This window comes from Recurvomyces mirabilis (assembly GCF_035927965.1).
Source record: "Recurvomyces mirabilis strain CCFEE 5264 chromosome Unknown scaffold_25, whole genome shotgun sequence".
In the NCBI taxonomy this organism is placed as follows: domain Eukaryota; kingdom Fungi; phylum Ascomycota; class Dothideomycetes; order Mycosphaerellales; family Teratosphaeriaceae; genus Recurvomyces; species Recurvomyces mirabilis.
The window spans coordinates 230,100-252,236 of record NW_027041959.1 but is presented as its reverse complement, the minus strand read 5'-3'; the positions used below and the strand labels follow the sequence as shown (position 1 = coordinate 252,236).

General features: G+C 52.6%; 9 protein-coding genes across 9 annotated transcripts; 6 read left to right on the top strand and 3 right to left on the bottom strand.

Annotated features, from left to right (window-relative positions):
- Positions 1–157: 157 nt before the first annotated feature.
- RET3 (Golgi-to-ER vesicle coat component) lies at positions 158–823 on the top strand (the record flags this gene model as incomplete). The annotated part of the gene is made up of 2 exons (XM_064841092.1): positions 158–519; positions 580–823. The coding sequence occupies 2 exons, from the start codon at positions 158–160 to the stop codon at positions 821–823; spliced, it is 606 nt and encodes a 201-aa protein (XP_064691352.1).
- Positions 824–1,138: 315 nt separating this feature from the next.
- TPS1 (Trehalose-6-P synthase/phosphatase complex synthase subunit) lies at positions 1,139–3,142 on the bottom strand (the record flags this gene model as incomplete). The annotated part of the gene is made up of 2 exons (XM_064841091.1): positions 1,139–1,232; positions 1,344–3,142. 2 exons carry the CDS (start codon positions 3,140–3,142, stop codon positions 1,139–1,141), a joined length of 1,893 nt encoding a protein of 630 aa, XP_064691351.1.
- A 925-nt stretch (positions 3,143–4,067) lies between these two features.
- LTS14_008402 (uncharacterized protein) lies at positions 4,068–5,150 on the top strand (the record flags this gene model as incomplete). The annotated part of the gene is made up of 1 exon (XM_064841090.1): positions 4,068–5,150. The coding sequence occupies one exon, from the start codon at positions 4,068–4,070 to the stop codon at positions 5,148–5,150; it is 1,083 nt and encodes a 360-aa protein (XP_064691350.1).
- Positions 5,151–6,505: 1,355 nt separating this feature from the next.
- Positions 6,506–8,247, top strand: LTS14_008401 (uncharacterized protein; the record flags this gene model as incomplete). Its single annotated transcript, XM_064841089.1, has 2 exons — positions 6,506–6,866; positions 6,926–8,247. The coding sequence occupies 2 exons, from the start codon at positions 6,506–6,508 to the stop codon at positions 8,245–8,247; spliced, it is 1,683 nt and encodes a 560-aa protein (XP_064691349.1).
- Positions 8,248–9,281: 1,034 nt separating this feature from the next.
- LTS14_008400 (uncharacterized protein) lies at positions 9,282–16,070 on the top strand (the record flags this gene model as incomplete). The annotated part of the gene is made up of 1 exon (XM_064841088.1): positions 9,282–16,070. The coding sequence occupies one exon, from the start codon at positions 9,282–9,284 to the stop codon at positions 16,068–16,070; it is 6,789 nt and encodes a 2,262-aa protein (XP_064691348.1).
- Positions 16,071–16,218: 148 nt separating this feature from the next.
- On the bottom strand, positions 16,219–16,632 carry LTS14_008399 (uncharacterized protein; the record flags this gene model as incomplete). Its single annotated transcript, XM_064841087.1, has 1 exon — positions 16,219–16,632. One exon carries the CDS (start codon positions 16,630–16,632, stop codon positions 16,219–16,221), a length of 414 nt encoding a protein of 137 aa, XP_064691347.1.
- A 491-nt stretch (positions 16,633–17,123) lies between these two features.
- Positions 17,124–19,254, bottom strand: fim1 (fimbrin; the record flags this gene model as incomplete). The annotated part of the gene is made up of 3 exons (XM_064841086.1): positions 17,124–18,198; positions 18,248–19,174; positions 19,232–19,254. 3 exons carry the CDS (start codon positions 19,252–19,254, stop codon positions 17,124–17,126), a joined length of 2,025 nt encoding a protein of 674 aa, XP_064691346.1.
- A 501-nt stretch (positions 19,255–19,755) lies between these two features.
- LTS14_008397 (uncharacterized protein) lies at positions 19,756–20,592 on the top strand (the record flags this gene model as incomplete). The annotated part of the gene is made up of 2 exons (XM_064841085.1): positions 19,756–20,228; positions 20,292–20,592. 2 exons carry the CDS (start codon positions 19,756–19,758, stop codon positions 20,590–20,592), a joined length of 774 nt encoding a protein of 257 aa, XP_064691345.1.
- Positions 20,593–20,988: 396 nt separating this feature from the next.
- On the top strand, positions 20,989–22,122 carry LTS14_008396 (uncharacterized protein; the record flags this gene model as incomplete). Its single annotated transcript, XM_064841084.1, has 2 exons — positions 20,989–21,594; positions 21,655–22,122. 2 exons carry the CDS (start codon positions 20,989–20,991, stop codon positions 22,120–22,122), a joined length of 1,074 nt encoding a protein of 357 aa, XP_064691344.1.
- Positions 22,123–22,137: the final 15 nt, after the last annotated feature.

The window sequence follows — 22,137 nt, the reverse complement described above, 5'->3', positions numbered from 1 at the left end:
GAAGTCTTCCACATGCTGCGGCGGCCACTCCCGCACGCCAAGATCGACAACTGCCGCAGGAACGACAACTAGCAACAGCGATTGGCAATAAATACACATTCGCCCGATACCAACAGCAACACTATACTGAATTGAACAGAGCTTCACCACCGCAGTCATGGCACCAAATATGTCCCTCTTCTCGGTCAACGCCATTCTAATAATCAGCACCGACGACTCCTCCCGCATCCTCACACGATACTACTCACCACCACACATACCTCACAATGCCACAGCAGGGAGCTCGTATCCCGGCGCCCAACCCTACACTTCACAAAAAGACCAAAAGGCGTTCGAGAAAGGACTGCTGGAAAAGACTGCCAAGCAAACCAGCGACGTGATCCTCTACGACAACCGGGTGGTAGTGTTCAAGATGGAGAGCGATGTGATGATGTACGTGGTCGGAGGCTCAGAGGAGAACGAGATAATGCTGTACAACGTGATCCTGGCCTTGCGAGATTCACTGAATATCTTGCTCAAGTAAGTCAGCCTGAAAGCATTAACAATAGACTCATGAGTATGTGTACTGACCATAACCAGAAACTCCGTGGACAAACGAACCCTGATCGAGAACTACGACCTCGCCTCCCTATGTATAGACGAGCTCGTAGATGACGGCATCATTCTCGAAACAGATCCGGTCGTCATCGCGAGCAGAGTCAGCAGACCGCCTGCTCAGGATGTGCCTAATATGCAAGGCCTGGATTTGAGTGAAGAGGGGTTGCTGAAGATTTACCAATTCGGTAAGCAGAAATTGGGCGAGAGGTTACGGCAGGGTCTATAAGTAGGTTATAGGGCAGGAAAAGTGAAGCTATTGAATTATGAAGCATAGCGGTGGCGTTGTGGAGTACGGGGGAATATGGAAGATGGCTGTACGCCATGGAGTATTTCAAGATATGGATGGGCATTTGTGGTAGGTGGCTCTCTCGATCAGATGGCACTCCGAGCCTCATATGAGGTTCTTGCTCAATGCCTCGCTACACGCCACTTCGCCAATGTCCGCAGGCGGGTCAATCAAGCCTCGTAGGGTCCAAATCAGCCGTGAAGTCCTTTCCTCTTCGTCAAATCATGACAGCTCACTCCTCAGTCCTTCTGCCCATCAAGTGCGCGGTGATGTGGCACCCGACCTTGTAGCCGCCAACACAATTCCCTCGTCTTCATCATCACTGTCCTCGCCAGCGGTAATACCTTTGCTGCAACACAGTAATGTCAGTCATGCGCTAGACAAGCAGTTCCGTAACCCAATATTAGTGTCTAAGCACATGACGTAACAATGCAATGGGCAGACAAAGGAAATAGCTTACTGTACGGGCGCATCTTTCGGGCGGCGAGCCATCTCGTGTGTGTCGTCGCTGATCGCCTCGTCGTGCTTGCTGCGGTTCGTCGTCTGTGCCGGATCCATGATGAGAGATTGCTTCCGGACCTTCAGCTTCCTCTCAGCCTGCTCGCTGATCTTTGTGAGTTCCGAGACAAAGCTCTCACCCCACCAGGCGGAGGTGTACTTGTTCACGTAGCGAGCCATCTTCTGGTAATTGATTGCACGCTGCTCATCACTCATGGTGACGGAGTCGTGGATAGCATCAGCCAGCTCCTCGGTGTTCCAGGGGTTGATAACCAGTGAGCCGTTGAGAGACTGCGCGGCACCGGCAAACTCGGACAAGATCATGCTACCATGTCGCTTCTCCTGGCATGCAATATACTCGAAGGACACCAGGTTCATGCCATCCCTCGTCGAGCTGACCAGACAGACATCCGACACGGCGTACAGTGCAATCAGCTCATCGAAGCTGACTGACTTGTGCAGGAAATGGATGGGCGTGAAGTCGATGGTGCCGAATTTGCCATTGATACGACCAATAAGCTCGTTGATCACGCCTCGCAAATTCTGGTACTCCTCGACATCCTGGCGGGATGGCACGGCGACTTGCACCAAGACCACTTTACCGATCCACTCTGGATGCTCAGTGAGGAAGACTTCAAGCGCGTGCAGCTTCTGCGGCATGCCCTTGATATAATCAAGGCGGTCGACTCCCACAATGAGCTTCACGCCCTCGAACTTCTTCTCCAGCGTCTCAATACGACGCTTCACATTATCCTTCTGCAGGCCCGCGGAGAACTTTTCGGGATCGATGCCGATAGGAAATGCGCCCACCGAGACGAGCTTGCCGTGATACTCGACTCCATTTGGCGTCGTTGGCAGACCGAGAATGCGAGCGCAAGACGAGAGAAAGTGGCGAGCATAGTCGTATGTATGGAAGCCGAGCAGGTCGCAGTGCAGCACACCTTCCAGAATCTCGTTACGCACAGGTAAGATGCGGTAGATCTCTGAGGACGGGAAAGGAGTATGCAGGAAGAAGCCAAACTTGACATTGCTTGGCGGGTTGTCGAGCTTCTTAAGCTCCTCACGCAGCATAGCTGGCATGAGCATTAGGTGGTAGTCGTGAACCCAGACAAGGTCGTTATCCTTGACATCCCTTGCGACCTCCTGGGCAAAGATGCGGTTGGCCTCGCAGTACGCATCCCAAGCAGATTCGTCGAAGGTAATTTCGCCAGGATGGTAGTGGAGTAGTGGCCACAGGATCGAGTTGGAGAAACCGTTGTAGTGGCGATCGGCAAGCTCCTCCTCCAGAAAGATCGGCACAGCAGAGAACTCGTCCAGGAGTCTCTGCTTCACGTGAGGAATCTCATTCTCCGGTAACTGCACACCCGGCCACCCATACCACTGGAACTGAGTCGTCTTTGACAAGCCCGACAATCCTGACACCAATCCGCCGGAGGACATGGAGAAGTCATAGTTACCTTCGTCAGAGCGCTTGATGGTGATCGGCAAGCGGTTTGATACTAGAAGCAGGCGCCCCTTAGGCGAAGGCTTCTCCTCCTGAACTGCTGGCATATCGGGTACTGAGATGACTAGAAGGGGTGGGTCAGCTTTGTCTCTGAATCGTGGAAGGAACGTAGATGAAAGGAGGTCAATGAATGTGCGGCTACCTTTTGGCGGCTGTGCTCGGATGTCGTCGACGGAGAGCGACTTGCGGTGTGTACGTGGGGTAGATTGAGGAGGAAGACTGGCACCTGCCGCAGGGGCATGCTGCTGATCGCTCATGATGGTGGCCACGAGTCTCGCACGTGGATGTGTAATATGTAATGTGTGTGTGTAGATGAAAGGCGCTTTTGTGGTGGTCTTATGGAGAAGCAGGGCTGGCTTGTGGTTGTGTAGAGATCCGAGAAGGAGTCTTGCACTTACAGAGGTCAAGTCCGAGGTTTCAGGAATTTTAGAGTTCACAAGCAAGCTAAACACGGAAGGCACGTCGCACGTGGCGGGTCTTGTGACCACGTCCTAACGGCTTTGGTGACTGTGCGGATGACTGGGTACGTCGTTGTTACTTTCTAACTTGTGAATGCTCTGCTGAAGATGCCGCTGCGTGCCGAGTCTGGCCGATTGGTGATTATATAGGTGTTTTGAACTCTTCAGGGAAGTAGCGATCGTGTCGTAATATAAGTCCAAGGTTACGTGAATCGATCGAGTGGTCCGAAAGAGTCGAGGTAGTAGGTGAATGTGAAGGTCGTTACTGGAAGAGTCGGGAACGATCTTGTTACTAGAATGTTCGTGGCGATTTCGTCGTGGAGCTCTCAGCGAAGTGTGCAAAGTGCAGCTTGAAGTATAGTTGCGCAAGACACACGTCACGGCAGGTACGTGAGCATGACGAAACAAGATTTCACGGTGTATCGATTGAAGAAACGATAATGGGAATCATGAACAAAGGATCTAACCAAAGACGATTCACTTTAGCAAGCTCATGTCTATGTAGAATTTGATGCAGGCCGCCTAGCTGCCCGTCAAAAGTTGCTATGCAGTGAGCTAGTTCTAGGGTCTTCGGAGCTCAACCGAAGCCTCCGGGTCGCGAGTCTGACGCGACCAAGTTTAGTCAATGCCAATGCCATTAGTGGGGCCTAACCGAAAGATCGGCATCGCTGTTGATGCAGTCGCGTCACTCAGCTATTGATCAGACCAGACGAATACCCTTACAATGTCAGACTCGGAGCTCTCGGAAGCAGTGGACTTGCCCACGGACGCAAAGATCACAGAATGCCTTCAGCAGGTCGTACGCGACGGTCTCAAAGCAGACGAAGACATAACCATCAATCTTGCTCGCTCACGTGCTGAGAAGGCCCTTGCGCTCGATGCAGAGTTCTTCAAGAACAATACTACGTGGAAATCCAAAAGCAAAGAAATCATCCAGGCGACTGTAGAGGATCGACAATCACCCGTGAAACCAAAGAAGAGCGTACCGAAAGCAAAAGCGAAGCCAGCACCCAAGGCAGGGACGAAACGCAAGTCTGACGAGGCACAACCCAAGACGAAGCGGCAGAAGAAAGCAGTCGCGCCGCCGGAGTCAGATGAGGATGATGATGAGGTGGCAGCTGATTCGGAGATTGAGGATGGAGCAAAGTCTCCAGCTCCAGCATCAAATGCGAAAGTGTCCAAGAAGACTTCGGTTGGAGACAGCGAGGATGAAGAGCCGAAGGCAGACGACAGTGCTCTTTCAGAACCACCAAAAGAAGCAGACGAGGCCCCGAAAACCAATGGCAAGCCGGCTATGGACGATGACAGCGACATGTCTGATGTCATAGATGAACCGCTACCCAAGAAAAAACGACAGAAGAAGTCCACATCGCCTTCCGCTAACAAGGACAAGACGAAGAAGGCTGCCAAGCCAGCGAAAGCAGGCAAGGAGCTGACAGTAGATGATGAAGAGATCAAACGATTACAAGGCTGGTTAGTGAAATGCGGCATACGAAAGGTATGGGGCAAGGAGTTGGCCAAATGCGATACATCGAAAGCCAAGATCAAACATCTGAGGAGTCTGCTGGAAGATGCAGGCATGACGGGCAGATATAGTGCCGAGAAGGCGAAGCAGATCAAGGAGTCGAGAGAGTTGGCTGCTGAGATCGAGGCTGCGAACGAGTTCAATGATCAGTGGGGTCAGAAGAAGGGCGAAATCCAGGAAGAAAGCGAAGAAAGTGCTGTGGAAGAGGAGATCAAAGCCAGGCCACGGAAGCCGAGAGGCTTGATTGACTTTGGAGACAGTGGTGACGAGGACAGCCCTTGAGCGAGGCTTCTACAGAAAAATGGCCGAGTTATGCTGTGGCAAAGCTGTTCGACAAAAGCTTGACGCTTCGCAATCACGACCATATCGTAAGCACCGTCGAACACACCAGCCAAGCTCTCTGTGAATCCTGCGCTTTGATTAGCCTAATGAGCATTGTACTGCTTCGGCCACCTGCATGGCCTGCGTGAAGAGCCCGTCCGCCAAACGCAGATGCAACTACTGCTGCTATTGATCGAGGATCACATGTACAAACATAATCATGATTTCTGGAAAGACAAATTTAAGACATGTACAAGACTGACCTCAGATACGTGGTCTCGCATCGCTAAAGTATGGTATGCTCGAGGCCGCTTCGTCACGCTTCGTGCATTCGTGTGTCCTGTCATTACATGTAGTTCCCGACCGTCAGTCGTATTACTGTCTTGCTCCTCTGCGCTTGTACATGTACCACAGCTAGTACGAGTTTTGCATGCTGCATTTGCTGCCACGATAGTTGCGAGCTCGTGCCCCTTGCAGCACTTCACACCTGGACCGTTGACGGCCCAGCGTCCGTTCTGACGCGAACCACAAGTAGCGTGGAGGAGTTAGGTTATTGACTCGCCTCTTCCTGCTCACGTTCTTGCTCGCCTGCTCGGAGAACAGCGTGCCGACAGCAATAGACCCGGTCAGTAAAAGTGCTGATGGGCGTCCAAATTGTCGTGCGTGCCTGCTATTCTCGAGAGCCAGGTACGGTCATTGAGCTGGAATCTAGACAAAATCCGGTCGACGAGTCCGACCACACTTCTCAGCCCCAAGTCGGAGCACGACACGCGGTCTCACCTACAGTCTTAGGGAAGAACGGGTGGAACCCCTACTAGTTCCCGTTGGAGGATCTGCCAGTAAGAGCGTCACCTCATCAGTGCTCAAGTCGACACCGACACCGTGCGTTTGACAGGGGTTCCATCCGTTCTTCCCAGAGACTGTACGACGCAAACACGAAGCGCTCCGGCGCACAACAGCTGAGACAAATGACACAAAGCAGCCACGGCTTGTCGGCATTCACTAGCGAAGCGCACAGCGCTTGTTTCATCTTCTGCGCGACTAGACCCCTTCGGCCTGCAGACTTCGCATTTGAGCTTCTAGAAGGAGTGATAGGGTTCTGACTTGTGCGTGGGCACGACGATCAGCTCGTGTTGGGCCAGATGTTGGTTTTTTCGAGGGACAATGGCTGCTATTGGTGTGTTGTGCTGTCTCTGTTGCACGAGTTCACGGCAGCTCGCTTTGACATTTGAGCTCTTGTTTGGCCCCCTGCGGTTGTAATTTCTGGTTTACGTTGTTCGTTGTGAGGACCATGTGAGGCGTCTGTGCATTTTGATATGGCTACAGCTTCGTTGGCGACTGTGCTGGCCACGGCGCCTGGTGCGCAGACTGCGACTGGCAACACTGACTCGAAGAATGACAATCTGGAGCAACTGCCGAGACCGGCGGAAATCACTCAGGCCTTCCAAGCAGCCTTCACACAATTCAATCGCTTGCTCGAACTAAGGCCTGAAGACCGACCAACCAAGAAAGAAGGACTGGAGACTTTGCAACATCGTCTACAAGTCGACAATGCCATCTTGCACAATGCTCAGCAGCTTCTCAATGACGTTGAAGAAAACCTCACGCAGAACGACACCGCCAGGTTTCGAGAGCTGTGTGGTCTGCTGGACCAGACCAGAAAATCTCTACTAAGATGTCCGTATCCGCTTTCACATCAGCCTCCACCATCATAGGCAGCTAATGATCACTTGCAGTGCGTTTGGCCATGCCAACGGCCCTGATCAACTTACCGACGGCCAGCAGTACGGCTCATAGCATCGATGCTGTTCTTCATGCTGTAGCGCCTGACTTGATCCCGTCCATTCCATCACCATGGGCAGAACGTCTGCTCAAAGCCGTGTCACTCAATGTTGGCGAAATATTCGACCTTGCTAGCCCACCACTAGCCGATGATGTCGACGAGCCGGTGGATTCAGCCATTGCACCGCACAGCCCTGTGTCACACACGACGAGCCGGCCGACGTCGTCGAAGTCCATGACACCATTCCTGGCAGATGCACCACTTGCATTTCTCTCCCCTATACAGCCATCCTCGCGTAGATCTGCGGAGCTGGCTTCCGCGCAGGAATCCAACTACCAGGAGCTCGTCAAAATGGCCATCGACAGTGGCAAACATGACGATGCCGTTCGCTTCACAAAGAAAGCCTTGACCAGCCAAAGGAGTGCAAGCTGGGAGCGCTTCGAATTACTGGATGCTCTGGGGTGTCTTTCGCACAGGACTGGAGATCTGAATGCTGCCAAGGATGCATATTCTGACTGTTGCAAGGTGGCAGAGCAGATCTCGAGAAATCTTGGAGCCGAATGTTGTGTCGCAGAAGCATTGCTTGGCACTTGCTGGGCGACCGGCGCTCTTGCCATGACCGATTTTCAGCTTTCACAAACAGACTCGCCACATAGCGAGCAACAATTGGCTGAAGCAACAGAAGGCTTTCAATCACAGCTGGAGACAGCCAGGATACTGAAGACGACGCTCTCAAAGCTTGGGTTGAGTCCCTCGTTTCCAAAGCGAGCCAGGTTCTGCGAGTCATCTGCACTCAACCGACTTCTCCTCTGCCATGCGTTACAAGGCCACGCTACAGACGCGATCATGACTGGTACGGAAGCCTGCAAAATGACGGAGTCAGATCCTGCTTGCGAAGATCCAGCTATCTCACACTTACTTTTCGCATATGCGCTCATGTGTCTCGGTCAGCGAGACGAGGCCGTCAAACAGCTCAGTCTGGCCAAGCCGAGCACAAGGAGTCGTATTGCTGTTCTGGTGGCTGAAAGGGGATGGGACGCCCTCGATCTTGCTTTACAACCTGCGTTCTGGACGGATGACCCAACAGAGCTTCGACACATACCTGACCACGGCAAGGATCCTGTAGCTCAGTCACGTAGTCAAGTACCAATCATTGCTGCACCGAGGGGTAGAATACCAAGTGCAGATCGGACTGCGCAGCAGCAGCCTTCTATGTTGTCGTTTGCGCGTGCTGGGATCATGCTCGCCAGAGTGCTGAGGTTGCGCAGAGGATGAACGACGAGTAAGAGGTTCAGTCGGCATACGTGTGGCAGATGGAACGCGATCACGATATATACGAAGTACATTCTGTATCTGGAACCAAGGAGAATCCTCCCTGGTGGCTTACGTCGCTACGCCTCCCAGACATGCGGATGGTTGAGGTGTATATACTCTGTTTCTCACGGAGATGTCTGCAGATACCCATTCTGGACGACCACGATACAGGTCCACGATCTACATATACATCAAGCTCAAGATACCGGGGCACGTTGCAATTACAAATACAAGGTATATGGACTCATATTTGATGACGGTGTGAGATCCGGGAGAGCGTATGTGTAGTGTTATCATTATTGCAACAATCAAAGTCTTCAATGTCCCCACTGATACTCAGATTAAACGATGCCCACAAGCCATTGCCATCACTCGGTCCTCCTGGCACTTCCCGGAGCATCTTGCTCAAATTGTCACTGAGGACAGAAGTGAGTTTTTGAGCTTTGTGGCGTCACATTCAATCTCCCTCAAACGCCGTCTGGCATCGCTGATCAAAGTCGTTCGACCATATCTTCGCTGGGCACTGCCTGATCAGGTCTCCTACGCTTGCCAGTGCCGGGCGATACAAACCAGGGACCCTTGGCGCGTAGACAACATGTCATCTACACGCTAGCGGATCTGCGCTGGAGCTGTTCTTTTGGCCAACCAAACCTCTAATCCCACTTTGGGTCATGTCAATTACATGCTCAGGAGACAAGTATGTTTACCATACTTGCACGCCAGCCGCCTGTCCCTTGAACCTTTTATCAATGCCTTCACGCATGGATTTCATATAGAACATGCTTTCGGCTGACGTGCCGGTCCGCGCCCTCGGCTTGAGTTGGCAGCGACGCGCTCAACGCGTCTTCCAGATCGCGACCTGTGGAGATCCGAAAGACATGACAATTCAACACAGCATTAGAGCCGACTATGGTGCTAGATTAGCGAGTCCTGGCTATGTTTTTCGTACAATAGCTAGAAATCAGCTTGCGCAACCTTGGATCTGACCATGCAACATGGTTTCGCAGCATGTTGGTCGCAAGCGGAAGGCCGCATCACCTTCTGACGAAGATGGCTATGAATCCGACTGTATCCTCGTGGCGCCCAGCGGACACAAGTCGTCGGCCAAGATCAACGCCTCTTCGCAATCTGTCTCACGATCGCCACTTCAGGAAATACATCAGAACAAGCGACGTCGTACTGTGGAGTGCGTCCTCATCCCAAGACAAGAGGCTTTGAAACTCTTTAGGACAGCCAACACCGCTGCGTCTGACCAGCAGAAATCGATACGCTGGGTGTCTACAGCTTTCAACGGCTCTGCCCACAAGAGGTCTGGTCAAACGGCAAAGGCTCCTCCTATAAAAGACTCCCGGCAGATCAGCATCGCTTCATTATGGAAGCCTGCATCACTAGTCGCCGCGTCCGAAAATGTACAGAGAGCGGCATCTGGTAGACAGCAAACAACTGGGACCGAGACACTACGTGCAGATACGACAAACGCAGAACAGGCTGCAACAACTTCCGCTGCATTCGCTTCTCGTGCTCGACGTGGCACTACGCGTGTCTCTTACGCCTCACATCTTGCAGACCTTGACTCGGAGGAAGAGGTCATGCCAAAGAGGATTTTGAAGGCTCAAAGACGGAGGGACCTGGACGACGAGGACTACGAGCACGACATCGACATGGCTGCCGCCGATGAGCCCGAGAGTCCCTCTTCAGACGATGCAGATGTGTCCGAAAGGTCGGACGCGGGACCATCTGAATCAGACGCAGAAGTAGAAGTCCCGCCTGGGAAGAAACACCCCTCACAAGCTAAGACTACCAAAGTGACAGAGAGCAAGGCTGGATCGACGTCCAACAGTGAGATGAAGAGCTTGCTCACCCGCCCCTCCGGCACGCAAAAGGGTTTGGACTCAAACTTACCACCTCTCTCTGACATCAGAGACATATTTGCCGACGAGACCAAAAGTGCTTTAGGCCTTGGCCTTCGCGATGCGCTTTTGCACCTGGACGGAAGAGCTCTTCGAGTCGCAACCATGTGCTCAGGCACAGAAAGTCCATTGCTAGCTTTGCAGATGATTGCAGACGCTCTCCGGGAGTCCGGAGAGCCACCATTGAACATCGAGCATGTTTTCTCGGCAGAAATCGTCCCATACAAACAGGCCTATATCGAGCGGAACTTTGCACCTCCTGTCATATTTCGCGACGTCACAGAATTTCCCGTGGCGTTTCAGTCGACAGGTACGCCCGTTGCCACAACAGCATATGGATCCAAGGTGGCCATACCACTGCATGCCGACATAGTCATTGCAGGCACATCTTGCGTCGATTACTCTACACAGAACAACAAAAAGAAAGGTATCAATGATGGCGGCGAATCTGGCCAAACTTGGTTCGGTGCGCTGGCATATTGCAAAGCCGTGAGACCTGCTATCATTATATTCGAGAACGTAATTCACGCGCATTGGAATCAAATGTTGAAATACTATCGTGACATTGGCTATGTCTGCGAAGGAGTAAAGGTCGATACCAAAGACTACTACTTGCCGCAAACAAGGCAGCGTGGATATATGGTGTGCTTTGACCAGAAGAAGCTGCCGGCCAAGAAGATCGCACAAGGGCAGTGGCAAGATCACATGCAGAACATGAAACGCTTGGCCAGCAGCCCCATATCCGACTTCATGATGAACACCAACGACCTGCATCAACACACTCGACCCCAGGCCCGTGACGATGACCAGCAGCGTGAGGTCGATTGGTCTGCATGTGAGCTAAGACACGTACAACACCGAGCAAAGGAGAAGCTTGGAGCGGCACGTCCATTTACCCGGTGGCAAGAGGGTGGCTCGATGGCCGTCCCGGAGAATGGATCCAATGCATGGTTCACCAAACAGGTGGATCGCGTGAAAGACACAATCGAAGGGACTCATCTCAGTACGGCTCGCAAATATCGCTGCGACCCAAGGTATAAGACTCTACTGTACAACCTCTCACAGAACGTGGACCGAATACCTGTAGCAGGTGTGCGATCGCTTGGTCTGATTGGGTGCATTCTTCCAACGTCCATCCCTTATGTGACGGACTCTGCTCGCGTACTTACTGCTCATGAAAATCTGAAACTGCAAGGTATACCGCTGGATCGGATCATACTTGGTTCCGAGACTCCAGCCGAATTGCTGGACTTGGCTGGGAATGCGATGTCGTCGACAGTGGTGGGCGCGGCATTACTGTCCGCGCTTTTGGTTGGCTATCGTCTTGTTGAATCTGATGATAAGCAATCAACAGCAGACTTGACCTCGACCACTGCATCATCCAATCTTGCGGCATTTGGCGAGGCGAGCGCAGAGGGTTTTGACCATCGTCACGAAGTCCTTGGGAGCGATTTAGAGGAGCTACTGAAGAAGGCAGACAGCTCTGCACGCAAATGCAGCTGTGAGGGTAACTACCAGCTATCCCGCAAACCCATTCAACAATGCGCTGCTTGTAATCATACGACTTGTATCGCGTGCGGCGGCAATCCGAAACACGAATATCGTCCCAATCTCGAGCTGAGCAGCTCGATAGGACGTATATGGCCATCATCATTCGAGGACCTGCTGAGAGCCAAGATGCCATTACAAGTCCAATTTGATCTGCACCCAGATCTTCATCGGCTTCACACAACTTCTGCTTTAAACCAGAAGCAGCATAACCCCTTTGTGACAGCGGCTGAGGTTGCCTTCGCCTCTACCTTCGGGCTTCAACGGATCCAACGATCGTACAACTGGCGAATGATCTACTCTGCCGAGAAAGCTCGTCTGGAACTTGCTATTGGCGATAACAAGATAGAATGGCAGTTGTTCGCCCTGCCAGATCAGATCCTTGCTATGAACCATCCCCTTCGGCTTGCACTTGCCCATCCTATCGCACGTGGTGCTGTCAAAGATGCCCTGCTCTCTGCGGACTGGCAGATGTGCATACCTGCGGACGAGAGAGAAGCGCTTGAGATCTGTCCTTCCAAGCTCAAAGTGCCTTCCTGGTGGGCTCGCCTTGGACTGCCAGATGACGCCGAGCATATTCAGCCCCAGTCATTGGAAGTGAAGGCTACCTCGAGTGCGCCCACTACGTTGCAGCGCGAGTTGTGTGGTACCTACACACATTTGCCGAAGTGTGGCAATGCTGCGGACAGTCTTTACGTGAAGGGAGCCGAGACAGGTGAACGCTCCGTATACTGTTTCTGCGATCCGACTCGAACTGGCGATCCGAATGAAGATGAGTTTGTGTTCTCATACGATCATGAGCGCCTGGATTACGATGAGCGGCGGACGATCCTGGCTCGCGTCAAGGCGCCGTGGCGCCCATGGTCATCGCCAGAGTCGCATGCTGGTAAAGCCGTTATCTATACAGACATAGAGCTTGTGAGACCAGCTTCCTTGATAGCATTGCGTCCCGGGACGGACACTGTGAACGTTCGTCGCGCTAGGCGGTCACTGGAGGACAGCGTGCTCCCTGACTGCAAGATTGCGCCATGCCTGATACAATGTACGCTGCCCAGTAACGGCGAAAACTTGTCGTCCAAGAAGACGGTGCTCATTACAGAAGATAAGAAGCTGCTCACTAGCTATGCTTGGGTCTTCGAAGTAATGCGGCGACATATGGCGCATGACACCTGGCAAAAGTTGCCTCTGCAAATGCCTTCGTGCGCATGTCAAGAGTGTGCGCCCATCAGACCAGAGCTTCTTTGGAGACTAGATCACGATGGAAAGACAGTAAAGTCATACGAGGATCCAGCATCCGCGGCAGCGTACGAGCGTGCTATCAAGGCACAAAAGCACCGAATGGCTGCCACCATCACGCACACCGATAGCGGCGAAGCCATAATCGACTTCGGCATCAATGTTTTAGCGCTTGCACACATTGCAGCCTCGCGCCTGCCACATGACGCATCCAAAGTGGATATCACCTGGAGACTCGAGACAGGCTGCGTGTCTCTGGACTACAAAACTCCACCCTTCGCACTGACTGCTGTCAGCGACATGGAGCCGACTCCTTGTTCATTTGAAGATGGCCGTGAACTGTTTCCAGAGCAACAAAGAGCATTGTCATGGATGCAGAAGCAAGAGCACGGTGTGGAGATCCATGCAGAAGAAGCCGAAGAGGCTGTACTGACGGGTGTCGGCTGGCGTGCTGAAGTGCGAGCATCTCGAACGATCACTGTGCGTGGAGGCATCTGTGCTGACCATCCTGGTTTTGGCAAGACCATCCTGAGTCTTGCGCTAGTAGGATCTGACGACGTGGAGCAGCTTCGTCGAGAGCTTCCGGAACGCTCAGGAGATCTTTTTGCTTCAGTCGCAACACTGATCGTCTGTCCGGGAACTCTGATTGATCAATGGCTTGGTGAGATCAAAGAATGCACAGGCTCGCACCACGGAGTCATCGTGATCAGGCAGACCGCAGACTTGTCGAAGTTCACGGATGCTGCTTTCGAGAAGGCCAAGATTATTCTACTCAACCGTTCAGTGCTGAGTTCAGACTCGTACGCCGAGCGAGTCGCCGCCCTTGCGGCGCTTCCTGGCCCGGCATTAAAAGCTGGAAGAGGGTTTGCGAAATGGTTGCAGTACGCCAGGATCAAGATTGCTGAGCACCTCGACATCTTGCGCCTCTCGGGCTCGTCAGCCTTGAAAGCGCATATCAAGACCAGGTATGCGGCAATGCTCGAAAATGACGATCTCAGCGCCATGATCCCGTCTCGTCGCCTACGAGGAAAGCACTACGAATCCGCCAACAGCAAGAGCAAAGCCGCCTCAGTACTCAAGCCAGCTTCGAAGACCATCGACACTGCACATGTCGAGGCTCCTCTTTTCGAGAAGTTTTACTTCAATCGCATCATAGTAGACGAGTTCCACCAGTACGAATCACGTGAGCTAGCAACTCTCGGGGGTTTACGGGCAGACAAGCGATGGGGTCTGTCGGGCACGCCAGCACTTGGCGACTTATACGATGTCGCACAATTGGGGAAGCTCATTGGTGTTCCCCTCCGGATTGGCAGTGACGCTCGGGGCATCATGAAGATCAGGAACAGCCGTGCCTTGCGTACTGACATGACAGACTTCGAGGTGTTCGAAGCTAAACGGTCAATTCCTTCGGCGCCAATGCACGTACGCATGCATGAGGTATCACAGGCTTTCTTAGATACCTTTGTACGTCGGAACCAGGCCGACTTCACCAAGATTCAACTAGAGGAGCACCTCCTGTCTGCTTCACTAGAGCTCGAACATCAAGTCGTCTACATGGAATTGTCCCAGCACCTCAATTCCGCAGACATGAGAATCACTCGTGGTAGAAGCGCGCAGACTGAAGACCGTGACCCACGAGTGACCGAGATCGTGGCCATGTCAGACACACCAGAAGAGGCATTATCGCGAGCCGCAGCATTCTGGCGGGCAGACCAGAAGAGCTTTGGCAGCCATGAGCTTAGCGGTCTTGGTTTACTACTGACTAGACGTGAAGGTATTGTAGACGATCTCCTTGTGCAGCTCCGTACGGCTTTGAAGGAAGCACAAGCAGATGAGCCCGATGCTTTCGCGCTGTGGAAAAAGGCAAAGCTCGACCAACGTACCATAGCGGACCAGCAGACTATTGACGATCTCACTGAAATGGGAATATTAGATGCATCGACTGCAACATGCGAAGCTCAATCCAAGCTCAGCAAGAAACGCAAGCCGTCGAGGAATGATGAGGACGGCGACGAACCAGCCTCTGGCGCTCCTCCTGCCACCAATCCCAAGACAAGCCTTCTGAATACGCTAGGCAACCGGCTTCTGCTCGCAAATCGTTCTCTTCGCTATGCGAGAGGTGTGCAGGTACTTCAAGAACACATTGCCAAGAAGACACCTCTGCCACAATGCCAGCATCCGCAGTGCGCAGGAGTGGGTAAGAATGATATGGCAGTCTCTGCCTTTTGCGGGCATTTGCTTTGTGAAGGGTGTTACCACAACTTACGCACCGCCGACCATGACCATTGCCCAGCAACAGGATGCGAAGCAATCTTGCAGAAGTACAACTTGCTCTGGGCCAGTAAGTTAGGTGGCCTGAACTCTTCCAGACGCACACCGTACGGATCGAAGCTTGACAAGGCAATGGATCTGCTGGGGAACATCCGCGCTCAGCACGACCAAGCGATTATGTTCGTCCAATACAGTGAGCAGCTGCTCGAAGCTGAACAGGCGCTTCGGGATCGAGGCGTGCCAGCATTCATAGTCAAGAGTGGCGAGTCCGCAGCTTCTCAAATCAAGGACTTTACCGCAGGGGAGCGAACAGTCCTGGTACTCAACGCTTCGGACGAAACTTCTGTCGGACTGAATCTACAGAACGCCAATCACGTTATTCTCCTGTCACCCTTGCTGCGTGACTCTCAGTATGGCTACGATTCTACCAAGGCTCAAACCATTGGACGTGTACGGAGACATGGGCAGACCAAGGCTATCAATGCTTATACTATCTTCGCCCCGCACACTATCGACGTCGATATCCTAGAGCATCGCGAGAAGCGCACCAATGCAATCGCTGAATGGAACGCAGCGGAAATCACACCACCTGCTGCCGCGCAGTCGTTGAACATGGACCCCACGGAGCTCGAGCGAACTCAACTAGTCATCGAGAACGGCCGATACAGCCTTCGCCCTCAATCATGGCTGGTACGATGCGGGGCGGACAATGATTCTGACCAAGTCTCGAGGGTGAAAGGTAGAGGCAGAGTAATGGGCTGGGAGGATGTGAGCTCGCTGGTCAAGTTCTCTCGCGCTTATGCCGAGGATGATGATTGAGGTAGGCAACACTGCGCTATTGTAAGGGTGATACCACAATCTGCTGGCCGAGCCGCGTGTTGTAAAATAGCATGTAGGGTAGTGAAGCTCCATTTGGATACAACATACGCAGCATCCCCAACTTTGATGCTTCTCAAAGTCCTCCAGTTCAAATCATCCGCTCGAACCATCCCAACAAACCCCCACCCAACCCAAAAACAACAGGCACAAGTCCCCAATGGGACCACTCCCCACCCCCCGTCTGACTCCTCTGCACAACCCCATCCACAACCGCCACGGGAATCGTAGCCAACATCAACCATCCCAGCACTTTCGGCTCCCCTAGGAACCAACAAGTCACTAGTGCGGTCCCTAGGAAAGCCTCCCGAACACCGAAAAGCCGGAACTGATCAAGCGCCAGTTGCTTGTCCTTGGATGCGGTAGGCGAGATGAACTTCCATGCTGAGAGTCCGAAGGAAGGGCGGACGAGGATAGCGGTGCCGAAGAGGGTGACGAAGGCGCCGATGAGGCCGCTTGCTTTGAGAAGGTATGGGTCATGAGGGGAGAAGGCGGAGGTGCTCATGTTGGAGAGACAGTGCTTGAAGTATTGTCTTTGTAGGAGCGAGTAGTGCTTTTTGCGATGCTGAGAGGGAGAGGAAGAGAGATAAGGCAAAGGAAGAGGGCGGGACAGTCTCGCTAGTATATATATCCTACCTCAACCACCCACGTTTTAGTCTTACAATGACCGTACGGCTGACGCGAACGCGTTGTGCATAGTCATAGAATGAGGTCTTACCTCGAGTCGTATAGCTCAGAGCAAAGATGAAGCCGACGTCTGCCAGCCAATCGCCTGGATCTGCGCACTGACTACCTTAAGTATGGTATTCGGTCCCGAAACAACATGGAAGGACTCTGTGATCAAGCCAGGCACTAGTCGATGACTCTGTGGGCAACCATTTCATGGTGATATGAGCTTGACGCGTTCCTGCATCCCTAGAAATCATCTCAATAGAGTATGGTCATCTGATACGTTTCGTTTGCCATCACAAGCACATCTCCCGCCAATTTGACGACTCAACCCAACTTCTCAGCCGTAGCCATCAAACTCCCAATAAACGTAACAATCAACCGACTCCTCAGGGCCGTGATATCCTCCGGCACCAACCAAATCGTCGCCCCCATCTTCCTCGCAATCGAAATAGCCAGCTTAGCATTCTGATACTTCTCATCATCGCTCTTACCACCGGCCACAAGATCATAATCCACGTACGAACTCTTCATCCCACTCAGGACGTCAAGCAATGGGATAGCAGTAGCGAGCGAGCCGTCCTTGAAGCTACGGATTTGTGATTTGTTGCCTGCGCCTTTTTGTGACATGTCGTTCGCCCATTTCACCATGTCAGGGTCTGTGATCTCGCGTTTGCCCATACGTTGGGCGACGGAGATGAGGGTGTTGGTGATGTCGCGGCGCATGAGTTGCCAGACTAGGCCGAGGACGAGGGTTCGTTGGCCGTCTGTGATGTCTGCGCCTTGGATACCGACGAGGGAGAAGCGGTTTTGCTTGCCAATTTCCACGGCATAGTTTGTGTTCTCCACGGCCTTGAAGCGGCTCATGCCAGATTTGATGGTGAGGTATGCTTCGTCTTCGTCTTGTCCGACAGCCTTGATGGCATTTGCTGGTGGCTTATTGACGTGTCGCATGTTTACTGAGCCTGGGATGACTTTGCCGTATGCTTGTAGCAACACGACGCCATCCTTGAGATCGTCGAAGAATGATACAACGGGTGGCTTGACATCCAGCGAGTTGAGCCACAGGGTGAACACGCGAGCCTCACGCTCTCCTTCTGCATCGAAGTCCTCAATCTCTGCCTTCTCCTCTTCCGTGATTGGGTCAAGACCAGGATGGTTGTTGAATAGATTGGCGACGAATGCAAGGTTGAGCTTGGGGTTGCCGGCGGCGAGAGATTTGGCAGTCAAGAACTTGCGGCATGGAGGGTCGAGCTTGTCCGAGTTCTGCAGGACTTGCTCGGCACGCTGATGGAGGTCTGACGTCTGGAGAGGGCTGCGGGAGCAGGTGTTTGGTGCAAGCTGGTTGAGCAAAACTGTGTAGTTCTCGCTATCCTTTACGTCGGCCGAGAAGTTCTTCACTCTGTAAATTGTCAGCGCTCGTAGATCAAAGCAGAACTAGTGCATCTCACCTCCTCTGCCACCCGGCATTCTTGAGGTGATAGTTGAACCATCGCAGTAAGATCTGCTCTGGCGGTAATCGCAAGAACTGCTCGAGCGTCTCACCGTCCTCCAATAGACGATACAGCTCTGGATGTAACTTGATATCAATCTTGCCGAGCAGACCACGTCGGATGATCTGCCAGATCAGACCCAAGATCAAATGTTCTCGGCCTTCAATGATATCTCCCGAGCCAATGTTGACCACACTGCATCCTATGCCCTTGGAGGACTCGATAACGATATTGTTGTTCTCCGTCATGTGGAAAGCGTTCAACTGCTTGATCTTCTTGCCGACTCTGTTTAGTACGCGCTCGTCTATCGTGTCCGGCACACTGTCATTGATGAGTTTGGCGAGTAGTAGTCCATCCTTGCATGCGTCAAACATCTCGAACGTCTCGAGCGGGAATGGAAGGAGGTGTCCGATGTCAGCATCGCCCGCAAGCACGGCATTGATGTGTGATGTGAAAGCAGTCCGCTCGTCCTCGTTGATGGTGTGCTGACTACTACCGGTAGCACCGCCGACTGTGATGCGTCCTCCACCATGGCTGCTCTTGCTGGCATGACCGGCGCCTTGAGGTGCTCCTCCCGCTCCTCCATCCGCAGCAGTACTAAGGCCACGTGATCGTTGCGGTCCGGTGCTGATGCGCTGTTGTTGTTGGCTGCCCTCACGCAGACGTGAGATGAGGTCGACGTAGTCTTCCAGTTCGACATGCCGCGAGCTACCGAGCTCTACCTCTCTCAATGCCTGGCGTACCACATCGTATGGCTGTCGCTCGGTGTTCTGCACTGATTTGATCGCTGTGCCTTCGTCCACCCATCCTCGCTCATCTACATCGAGCTTACGGAAGGCATCGGTCAGGCCGTATATGTCGGACTGCTGGAATTGAGGGTATTTCCTGGTATTACTGAATCAGCAATGGTGATAATCTTCTAGGTCTTGGTGAACCACCCACTTTTGCAGTTTCAGGACGTTCATGTTGGGCGATGTTTGTGACAGCAAATCTGCTAAGATTTTGGGCCGAGACTTGTTTATTGCTGGGCATATGCTGCAGCCTTACAAAGCCACGATCTTGCGCGTTCAAACTTGCATCGGAAAGTGACGACAGGGTCAACGTGGCGTGGCGGGGGCAGGCAGGAACGCTTCCGTCCCGCTTTTCAGCCCTACTACCATAGAGTCAGTGACATCGTCCTCCAATTTCACTACAATAATGTGCATGGACTGTGTAGATCACGCCCAATGCCACCAAGGGTCAGATCGGTATTGGGAGAGCAGCGGGTATAGCCTGGCAAATGCGTGCCCTACCTTGAGGGTATGAGGAGCATGCGAAGAGAAAGGCTAATAGTCGAGATGGCTTACCGTGACCTACCTTAGACACTAGTGCACTGGACCAGTATATAAGGCCTGAGATCTGCCTTTCCTAGGCCCCTGCTCACCATTCTGTACCGTCAGCATCCTGTCATCTATAATCTGCCCATCATGGCTGCGACCAGATACATACTCTATCACCACCCTTACTCTATCTGCTCCATTATGGTCCGATACACATATGCCGTGACGGGTCGGCCACTGGACCCCAGCTCGGCCATGGAGCTGGACGAGCAGAGTCTCGACATTATGAAGGGCGCTCAGCTAGAAGAAAACTTCCTCGTCAAGGTCAACCCAAAGGGCCAGGTACCAGCTCTCACATCATCATCTCTGGATACTCCTATTACGGACAGTCTAGACATTACGTACTATATTGCGGAACGATATCCGACTTTGATGCCTTCCAAGCACAAACAGACGATCATCGATCTGCTTGGGGAACTCCATGACATCAACTACTTCTCCTTGTCCTTTGGAGATAAGCCAGACAGAGCGAAGGGGCAAGCCAACGTTATCCGGGGTCGAATGGAAGACTCGAACATCAGTCCTGAGTATCGCAAAGCGCTGGAGTATAAGCTTGGCATGTAAGTACCCGCAGCCAGCGATATCACGACTTCTCCGCGTGCCGCTCTCTAAGCTTCCTCCAGCACAAATGATATGAAAGTCGACGGCGTCCAGCCAGATATCATCAAGCTCAACGAAAAACGAGCCTCCGCATTTTCAGAAAAGTGCGAGAACATGCTGCTACCTGGACAGACGTGGCTCTTTGGCACTCAATTGCCTACCGCTCTTGATGCCCACCTGGTTGTGTTTCTTGCAAGGATGAAAGACCTCAAGCGGACGAACTTGGTCCCTGGGAAGCTGAGCGAGTATCTGGAGCGAGCCACAAACGATAGAGAGTGGCTTAAGGTGATGAAGGGTCAGACGTCTACTATGGTTGGTGGCTGATGTTGGACGGTAAGCTATCTTTGTATAGTTCTGGTGGAGGTCGATCTGCCCGCAAGGGACATCCGATCTTGGTTCATCAGATGATTCGTCTCACCAGCGGCAAGAACAATGCTCGGGGCGAATGTGGACTAACGGAGATGTTCTTATATCACATGTTTTGCATACTGGTCCCTGATCAGATGGGAGCGGATGTCACATGTGACCAAGTACTTATATGCACAATCCTTTCCAGTCTTTGCTTTGCCATCAACCAGCACCACTGTCGTTAATCGACTGAGCAGGTCTCAGCCAGAATCCATTATCTTATCAAACAACCTTCGATACCACAATTCTCGACCACTTGCAAGCAAAAAACCAGTCGTGACGAGTGGGACGTACTCGTGCGCATCAGACATCATGTTCCTGCTACGCACACTCGCGGCCATACTGGTCTTTGCCAGTGCCATGCCGGCCATGACTACTGAACAACTCGATCCAATGCTTTCGCCGGTCGAAAGCGCTCATCCGCACGAGGACGTGAAGCGAGGCCCAGAACCACTGGCATATGCTTCCGGCTATCATCTGAAGAAAGGCAAGCAGCCTCACATTGTCAGGGATATCAGTGGATCTACGATCTCAAGGCCTGTTCCAGATCCCACTACGAAGCCTACAGCAAGTCGTAACCTCCCAAGTGGAGTTGGACTTGCCTTTACTTTGATTCCACGCGGCACTGCTGTTTCTGGGTCGATTGCACATTCGACCTCCACTACGACTGTCACGAGAACTGTGTCGACAACCTTTACGACAGTTTGTACTTCCAGTCTGACTACTACTCTTCCTGCAGCTTCTACTGCAACTTCTACTTCAGCATCCAGCGACAATTCGTCCAATCTATCTTCCTCCACTTTTGCACCCCCAGATACCACGACCGTGGCACCCATGTCCACTACAAGCTCCGCGGTCTGTTCTTACTCGAGTGGGTCAGTCCTTCCTCCTGTAGGCTCACTTGGCGGACAAGGAGTTGTAAGTACTGCTAGTAGTCTCCACCCTGAGGCAAAAGAGCTAACAATTTGTCTCACACAGCTTGGCCACGTCATCAACAATCGCCTTGATACTGTTTACGTACATACCAGCGTCGGCGGTAAGGACAACTTTGCGGCATTCGATGACCCGTGCGACTCTCTTGGTACGTATCCTATCACGTCGGGCTCGACGTACGACACAGCGGTTCGAGCAATCATAAATGGGACGGGTGGCGTATCTCTCAAGCTCGGTAAAAGTGCCAAGATGGATCCTTCCAACATCTATCAGGTCGAGTACTCGCAAACGGTCAACCCTTATGGGGGTAAGATGACGATCTGGTTCGATCTGAGTGCCCTCAACGGCGACCCGTTCATAAGTTGCAGACGTTATATGCAGGTCACCAACAGTACCAAAGCATGCAATCTGTACAATCCTCCTGGTAGCACGGCGATGAATTGGGATGCCGGTAAAGGATCGACACAGGCAAAGTGTGAGGTCGTGGGCGATGTTTATTTCTATCTGTGTTGAGGCTTCCTGGATTTT